At 37.2% G+C, this 9573-nt stretch overlaps 1 protein-coding gene across 1 annotated transcript in view; it reads left to right on the top strand.

Annotated features, from left to right (window-relative positions):
• Nucleotides 1–9573, top strand: part of LOC107597943 (orexin receptor type 2-like) — a gene marked incomplete at its 3' end in the record, with an annotated part of 13286 nt that continues 3713 nt past the window's right edge. The window contains exons 1-2 of the mRNA XM_016289156.1: nt 1–217; nt 7124–7302. Coding sequence (XP_016144642.1) covers nt 1–217; nt 7124–7302 — 396 coding nt within the window. The remainder of the gene's footprint in view (nt 218–7123; nt 7303–9573) is intronic.

The raw sequence follows: 9573 nt of genomic DNA, 5'->3' as shown, positions 1-9573 counted from the left end.
ATGTCTGGGATCACCGCTAATGACGCCTGTAATGACTGTTTAACATCAGCGCAGCATCTGAACTCCACGGAAATCCACTCCCATTCTCACATCGATGAAGATGATGAACTTCTCAAGTACATCTGGAGGGAGTATTTGCATCCTAAACAGTATGAATGGGTGCTCATAGCTGGATATATCATAGTTTTCCTTGTGTCTCTGGTCGGAAACACCTTGGGTAAGTAGGCTAAGTTTGAAACGCGCAAGTAACTCAGAACAATTTATTTCAGCTGTGCTTTAAAATGTTTTACTGTCAGACGAATACCGGTCTACAGGTTTGTCCATCATGTTTGCTACATTGCTTTGCGCGTGGGATCATATTATAACTCAGAAAATGTTATAGAAAATAATTTCTCTTCTCTGCTTAAAAAACAGTCATATTCATTATGTGAACAACTGTACTGAGTTCAGATCTTTAAAGTCGTTAACGCTACTAATGAATTTTAATTGGGCTGCAATTGTTTATTTGGTTTATTTGCAGTTTCTGCTAGTTTAAGATTTAAGAATAGTTGCATCCTCGCATGCACAAATTATGGGCCATAAATGCATCTACAGTTTTAACAAAATGCCAAGCCTTCAGCTTTCTTTCTTCCTTGACATTTAATCTTTTTTATCCAGAGTCCTCTGGCGAATAAATTTCAAGTGCTGCATTGCTCTTTTACCACATACTATGTGATGGATTTGTGGAAATTTGGTTGAAAGACTGTATGAATGTAATACTGTGCTTTAAAATATTTTGTATGCCACTGAGGATGGCTCAGAATCATTTGGTTGTCACTTTTCTCAAAGTAAAAATGTCGACATTTGAAGTTTTCTCAAGGAATTTAGAAATACGATGAACGCCCCAATGATCTGGATATCCGAGGTAATTGGTTAACTAATTTTGACATATTAATCATGGGTCCCTTGAAATGTTATTCGACTTAGAATTTTTTATTCACATTTTTCATGTGCTATTCTCTTTAAAGGTGCAGTGAGTGTTTTTTGTTGCATCAAACAGAATTGCAGTCTACCTCAGCCAAAGAGTTTTGGACCTGTTATCCAACAAACAGGACGGATTGAAACGACACACTTCACTTTAAAGGAATATTTGGCACGACAAGTCCAAGGCTAAACTCTGGCTGAAATTCATGGCTAAAGTCCTCTGAAGCTGTGTGATTTCTTTGGGTGAGAAGTCGTTATTTGGTGGTAATATTTCCATTCACCGGAGCCCTCAAATCATATATTGTACTTATTTTTATTTGTGCTTTATTTAGATGTTAAGTCTAATTGTGATACAAGACCTCTTCCAGGAATTCCAATTGAAGATGGCAGCTACAGTTTTCATATAAAAAATGTCACATATTTATGCATAAATGCAAACATAGAAACAACATAGGAAAAATAGCAAAAGAAGAAAGACATACAGGTCATATTAGCGATATCCATAAATAGCCATTTCACCCCAGGTCAAGGATTACGGAAAACAGCAACATGTTTCCAGTTTGTATAGGGCATTCAAAGAGGAGAGTGTTTGTAAGGTAATAGTATGCTGCAGCTCATTCCATGTGCAGGAAGCATAAAGAGACGGTTTTACTAAGCTCACAGGAGACATTTCGGTGAATCAGGGTGCAGATGTACTGCTATAATTGCAAGGATAAAAGGCTGGGGATGTAAGTAGCTGCTTTATCTAATAATGTCTTGGCAATAAATGGTAACAAGTTGTTCTTTGATGTAAAGAGGAGCAGCCTCCAGAGATACTGTGGTCAATGCAGGCATTTGTTACAAAGCGTTATGCAGTACGATAGGCAGAAAACAATTGTTAAGCAAGGATGAAATTGCATGTATGTAAATCATATTACCATAGTCTAACACAAACTTTCTTTCTGGCCCCAAATGTGTCGCTGAAGTCAAATGTTGTTGTTTGCCTTTGCGTCTTGTGACCATTGATGTGAAGCTTAATGCAAATGTCTAATATTTGATTTGAGAGCTGTGACAGATTGAGATTTTCAGTGGATAACAGCCTAAATTCTGTCTGCTCCTGTATGTATGACTTCAAAAGAGTCTGCTATTTTGAAGCTTGTCTGATGCGTAGAAAAAATGGAAACCTTAAAATGGTTGCATCTAAATTAACTGGTTTTATTTAAATCATAATATTATTTACCTTCACTGAACCCAACATGTTTAACAAGTGTAATATTTATGGAATAAATCAGGCACAAATAGCAGAATTGCAGATTACCACTTTTTATCCACCTTATTCTTGCCGTAAAAATGGGCAAGACTGGGACTGGCTTCCGGTCTCATCCGTGTCCAGCTATCTTTAGCTGTACAAAACAGCTTGTTTTGCTGTTTGTTGTTGCAAATTGTTGTGTCTTACCTTATTAAATAATAAGGTATGTATTAATGTATTAATGTATTAATTCAAATTAATTGAATGTATTAATTCATCTTAATTATGAACACAGAGATATGATACGATATGATAAGATATTAACTCAACAGTGCAAAGGCCATTTTCCTTTTAAATTAATTTCCTTTACATCATCGAGTGCTCTACTATATATAAAAATGTTAGGTAAATTCACTTCAAGTATTAACATCTAAATGAAATGGTTTTACTAAAGTCAGAAATGTCATTTAATTTATTGACTGAATCAGAATGAATATGTCAGGCTACGCCAGTGAAAGTCTCTGAACATAGCTGGTTTTTACAGTGTACAAGACTTGCACACACACACACACACACACACACACAGGGGCGCATTTAGTGATTTGGGGGCCCCAGGCAAAATACAGGAATGGGGCCCTATACAATTTTACAATTTTACAACCTTGAGGTTTCTTTCACTGTTGCTCGCTGCTGCACGACCGTGTCCCATAGATGTGTCTAATCTTTTAGATTTTTCATGTACATGTTATAAATAAAGGATTTCTTTAATGAAATGCAAGTCAGTACACTTCAATCAAACCGCGATATGGACTAGTGTATGTGAATATTAAATAGCAAAAATACTATTTAGCTACTACAGATGACAACCGCGAGCGTTGCAGTGCTTAAATAGCAAACTAGCAAACGAAACGCCCGTCTGCGCCGTTCATTTCGTCACATTCCGCGTTACAGTAAATTCCGTTTTTATGAATAGATTCGGTCCCCATTTTCTACATCGCCCTACTTTTGATAAGAAGCACGTTCAAGACACGTACAGACGGTTGTCGTGGTAATGAACACCAGAGCAACCACTTGTGCGTCCGCACTGAACGCGCATCTCGCATTTAAAAAGCATTTTAGGGGGCCCTTGGCTTTTGGGGGCCCAAGGCGGTCGCCTATCTTTGCCTAAATGGTTAAGTCCGCCTCTGCACACACACACACACGTTTGTTTTTATGGTTTATGGGGACTCTTCATAGTTAGAGACACATTTTTACAGATCCTCTGATGGCTGGTTGGAATTCAGTACTCAGATACTCACTTCAGTACTCCCATATTGGATTAACAAACAAACATGATTCAAATAAAAATGAGAAAATTTGTCTCAAAAAGACCAGTGGCAAATTTACTTATAAATGCCATTTGCGCATTCTGACTGAATGATGAATTAATAATTATACGTTTTGTGTGTGCTGTCACAGTTGTTCTTGTCAGTTTTTAGAAATCACACAGGAGCCTCATATCATCATGTATTATTTCTAAAAATGCTGTTAATTTAAGCATTATTTATTTTTTTAATCAACACTTGAATGTAGGTAGGTTTCATAAAAAAAGCAACATTTGAGCAAAAAGCTGAGAAAATCAATTTTTTTATCAAATACTACATCTGGATCATATTCAGTAATATGATCAAAGCAAAGATGCAATAGATGGCTTCCATCAGCACTCCCAAAGTTTGCACAGGCCTTTACCACTTTCTGGATTGACATTTCACTCTGTAATATTAGGCAGTTTTCATTTATACGCGGTTAGTGTTGATGATCGCATTATTTTTCACATGCATTCATATTAGATCGCTCGTTTCTGCGTCTTCCTGGTCTGTGTTTTTGATCGGCACTTTCTAGACTCATTCAGGAGATGCTTAATAACGCCCCCTAGCGTATAACAGTGAAAACATGGAAACAAGAAAAATTCCATGTTTGGCAGGGAAGGAGTTAAAGGTGCAATAGGTTATTGTCTTCAGAAACATTTTTTGTTATGCTGGTTGAGAGTATCTTCACATCCCAATAGCAATCATTAAGTGGTCTAAATGTATGTATTTATATATTCTATGGAAGTCATAGGACCAAGAAATGTCCGAGCGTTTTAATTGGCTTTCGTACCTGACTGTCAACATAATGTATTTGCATGCCTCTGCGCATCCGGTTCGCACAGACAGGATACGTCTTCAGTGCGTTTACGTACGCTATTGCAGACAGAGAATGGCAGGCAAACATCAACAACCCGGTCTTCCTTCCTGGGATTGTACTACTTTTACTAACTGTGCTATAAAGTTTCTCACCGGTTAATGACATATGATGTATTGTATTAATGTTGTCTCTGGTCGTCTGGTCTGTGTGTGCGTTCATTCATTCAGGGGGCGTGGCTTTGGACTGCGATTTGCATTTTGGGAGGGTGGGACGTTCGCTTTCAGTGCTATCAGGCTAAAGTTAGCATTTTCCAAGATCTCCTAGTGCACCTTTAAAGGATTTAAACAGATTTAAGGGACTAAAAGAAAAAGAACAAGAATTTTTTTTTTTGCCATAAAGGCTTTTGAATAAAAGTGAATGTGTGCAAAATGCATTGAAAATGGCAAAATGTTTCGTGTCCTGTAAGATTCAGTTATTATTGACATGAATCAGGAAACGGACTCATTCTATATTTTCAGTTCAGAATGGTGAAATTTGACAAAGAAGTCAAGTTCGCATCACGGATATAATCATTTTACATCTCTGTCATAAAAAAAATGTGTAAAATATAAAATGTTTTGCTACTTGAGTATTACTATTTCACTAAAGCATTGCTTCGGAGTTCGTGTTCGGTCTCTGTGAACAGTAGAGCCCACCTTCTTTGATTTGATTGGCGTCTCTGTTGTAAACAGAAGCAGTTCCGGGCAGATGAGGTCGGCTTTGCGCATGCACCGCTCAGAAGTGATGCACGCGGAAGCGCAGGAGAGTTCAAAACAAAACAACGGTCAAGAATTAGAAGTACAAAACAAGGATTTGTAAAGAAGAATGTCGGAGGATTTCAATATAAGCCAAGAGGAGACTGGTTTTCCTTTGCTAAAGTAAGGAAACTTTGCTTCCTTTGCTCCTGTAAACAAACGTTGGTTTTCACGAGACTCACCGGCGCATGCACAGCGCTGACCTCATACGTCATCCACCCGGAACTGTACAACAGTGAGCGCAAGCTACATTAAAGTGATTATTAAGTTTTGAATAGGGATGTTTTTCGTACAAAAAAGCATCGATTTGCTACAGAAGGCCTTTGTTCAGCCCCCGGAGCCGTGTGAGACACTTTTTTAATGGATGAGCGCTTTTTATTTAACTTCTTTTGGACTGAAGCATGCAACACCTGCTGAGTGCCATGAAACAGCTTGAAAGATGAAAGACAATTTTTAATATAACTCTGACTGGATTCGTCTGAAAGAAGAAAGTCATATACACCTAGGATGACTTGAGGGTGAGTAATTTATGGGCTAATTTTCATTTTTGTGTGATCTAACCCTTTAATAGTCTTATACTCTCATATTTCAACTATCACATGTGCAATATAGAGAGACCAGGTCTAGTCATCACCTACCGCAGTGAATATTTCTAAAGGGAAGATTCAGTGTCCTTTTGACAATTTCACAGTGTAACAATCACCCTAATCTTTCCTACTACCTTGTTTGACCCATACTGTATTATCAGTTCATTCTTAATCATAGATGAATTCTGGGTTTGTTAATATTTCTTATTCAATACACATTAAGTTTGTATCTGATATCTCAGTTTACACATATTGAGTGATAGCAAGCATGGAGTTTGCATCAAACCATAATACATATGAACATGTTTAACAGCTAAATCCGAAATAATTCTATAATAAAATGTTAGTTTTGCAGTCCTGTTTGTTTTGTCCAGTGATTCAGCTGCTCAGTGCTGCGTGACACAGTGCAGATTTTCTTCTTTTTACAGTGACCTCTGAATGATTGATTCCATAAGTGCCACACTAAATATGCTAAATAAAATTAACATTAATCAGCTGATGTCACTTGACTGCTTATCTCTGAACAGTCAGTAATCCACAGCTATTTCATGTGTTATTCATGAGCCCCCCAGTCCTATCTTTACATTTACATTTATTTTCTGCACAAATGCTTTCTAAATAAACCCATTTACAGGAATGTGCATACAGCGTCATAACAATTACTTATCATCAGGCAGAACAACTGTATGTCAAGACAGCAGATTTAGTCTTTGATGATATAGACAATGAGTTCATGGAAATCAAGCTGTTCAAATCAGTTAAAGACATCAGCTCAAGTCTTTGTGCCTTTTTTAAAGTAAAATGTCCAGTGAGTGGTGCTGAAAACTTTTTACATTTTCTCCGAAACAGATAAGCATGTGGCAACATTTTTTCACGGTGGCTTTTGTGTGGCTGTACAGAAAGGAAATCTCTGTTGAGTGGCACTAAAAGGTTAATGCTCTTTTGTGCTTAAAAATAACATAGCCTTCCATCTACACTAAACCTAACCCATAGAGTTAACAAAAGCAAATGTGAGAAGAAAAGCATTTCCATTTAATCTTGCTTCTACAAGTCTCTGAGTTCTTTTGTTGAGTGTCATGACTCGTGTTTCACAAGATTCGTATTCCGAGCACTCAGCATCACAAACGCTGTATGTACAGGAATGTTTTCGGACCTTAAATCTAGGCATAGCCATTTTTTTCCAATAAACAAATGTTGCTGTTCATCACTATGATGTTTGTTAATTATATTTAAATTCACACCCTAATTGAGATCCTCAGTAGTTTTGTTCTAGACATTTTTTTTTTTATTATTTAAAAATAAACTTAAATGTTGGTTATTTAAAGGTTACTTTGGCTGCAGTTTTAGCAGCCACAAAGTGGTCCTAAAGGTGCCTTTCTTTTCAGTCTGTTTTGCAGTTTGGAAAAACCATCACATGCGCACTGTGACCAACTACTTCATCGTGAACCTGTCCTTCGCAGACATCCTGGTCACAATCACATGTCTTCCTGCGAGTCTTGTGGTGGACATTACAGAAACCTGGTTCTTTGGACAGACCCTGTGCAAGATACTACCTTACTTACAGGTGAGGAAGCTGACAGTGTATGTACTTTTGGCACTATATTTGATTTTATTTTATTTTATAGGGAAGCCCTTTCAAAATGAAGTTTCAAGTGTTTTGAGATCTGTACATTTGTGAATTATGACACCTTTGATCTTGAACATCTATTACTTCTGACACATCAGTCGACAAAGCAGCAGATTTTACTGCTAGAGGCTGTTTCTGCGTTTTTTAAGTGATTGCTTTGATTTGCATCAGTCGATGGAACTGATAGAGTTCCTGGAGATGACAACATGCTCCTCTGGTCATTTTTTAAGATCACATTTACTTAACCTTCTTTCTTGGAAGGACCTGATGGATGGACTTCAATAGTCCAGCTGTCATATCCTTCACAGTTTGAATGCTATGAGTTCCGTTGTTTCTTCTATATTCCTGATAGTCATGGTTATCTTCCCCAGTTGGATGACTGAATATTAATGAGAGTTTTGAAGTTATCAAGACTGAAGGAGCAGCTGTGAGCCATGGATGCAGCTGCTTCAAGTGTTGATATGTGCCTGAATAAAATCACTTGTTTCTAATCACATTCGTGCCTTTTGATTCTCAAAGAAAGTCACATTGATTGATGCCAATATAATGTAGGATGGTTGCATCTTGCAAATGCGTGCCAGACACTTCTTTGAGCTGATGTTTATCATGAAGCCAGAACATCAAATGTAATTTTACTTGAGCAGGACTGGAGTATGGAAAAAGTCTAATATAGATGCTATCCCAAAGCGTTCATGGAATCGCTGTACGGTGCACTTCAAAAGCATATCTGTTAAAAAGCGCCCATCCATAAAAAAAGTGTCTCACACGGCTCCAGGGGGTGAACAAAGCTTCTGATAACAGAAGACATGCAATGAAAATCAAGCGATAATCATGTAATCTGATGTCCTATTGTTTTTAAATAGGGTCCTCTTCTTTTAGAAATGGAATTTCAACAATCCACATTACCATTGTAGCTTATAGCACAACTGAAAATATATATTTATCCGTAAATCAAAGGAGACCAATCTGGACTGCTTCAGCTACAGCGCAGTGCGTGCATGCGTTCCTGCTGCTCGTTGATGTTGGTCTTCATTTAAAATCTTTCCAGGCCATTTTCTGGATTTTCATTTATGCATTTGGTGGCATGATTATCACTGCTCCCCTTTCTTTTCTTTTTTTTTAGAAAATTGATGTTTTAGACCAGTGTTTCCCAAAGGGGGGTCATGAAGGAATTCCAGGGGGTTCGTGAGTTGATGAAAAACTAATAATGAATTACATTGAATTTAAAAATAAAAATAAATAAATGGGGCTGCATGATAATCGTGATATGATCCACTGTATTCAGTGTCTCAGAGCAGCTTGGTTCACAGTAAATGCAGTGACTCCACAAACATTTTGTGGACAGAAGTTGACAGCATTTCACCAGTATTTCACCAAAATAAAAGCTCATTAATTTCTGACTGTGGACGGAGACACTATCACAAATAAAAAGCGAGTTCACTTTAAAGTCCAGCTACTAAGTCAAAATAAAACACTAATACTAATTGCATGTTATGTGACCATTTACCAACATCAGAGAACCGTGAACATGCAAATGTGTTGTTGAATTATTAAAAGTGTAACTATTAAACTTTAAGGAAATAGTTCAAGAAAATATTTCATGTCTAAGGGCTTTGGCTGGCAAAAAAAGTTAAAACAGCACCCCTGTTTTAGACCAATCATCATTTGTAATTTCATCAGATTCACAGATTAGGCTTGTCAGATGTAATTTTTAGGAAAAAAAAAATTCACCTAATTTCTGGGGGCAAAAACTGCAGCAACATTCACTTGGTCATGTCTACTCTGCAGTACTTTTGCACACAGACCCACACATGACATGTGGAAAAAATAAATATCGTGGCCACCAATTAAGAATTTGTTCCCACCACTTATTATTTTTTTTCCCATTTTAGTTAAATTGTGGCCATGTATGATACATTGTTTCATGTGCAGAGCTCTATACATTTTAACCCTGTTACTTAAAAAATAAAACTACACTTCGATGCACACAGTTAAGCAAAATGCAGTATACATTAGTTTTAAGCTTTTGCATCTCTCCCTATCCATCTTGTGCAAAAACATATACAATAACACTTCATTTGAACATTTACTGTATTCAGGCTAATGCAAAGCATGCTGAGAACTACAACTCTCCTGCAACTCATTTAGTTTGAGTTCAGCTGAATATACAGTGGGGCAAAAAAGTATTTAGTCAGCCAGCAATTGTGC

Source organism: Sinocyclocheilus grahami, unplaced genomic scaffold (genome assembly GCF_001515645.1).
Source record: "Sinocyclocheilus grahami isolate Dianchi unplaced genomic scaffold, SAMN03320097.WGS_v1.1 scaffold241.1, whole genome shotgun sequence".
Lineage (NCBI taxonomy): Eukaryota > Metazoa > Chordata > Actinopteri > Cypriniformes > Cyprinidae > Sinocyclocheilus > Sinocyclocheilus grahami.
The sequence above is the reverse complement of the archived record's forward strand: the minus strand, read 5'-3'. Positions and strand labels throughout refer to the sequence as shown.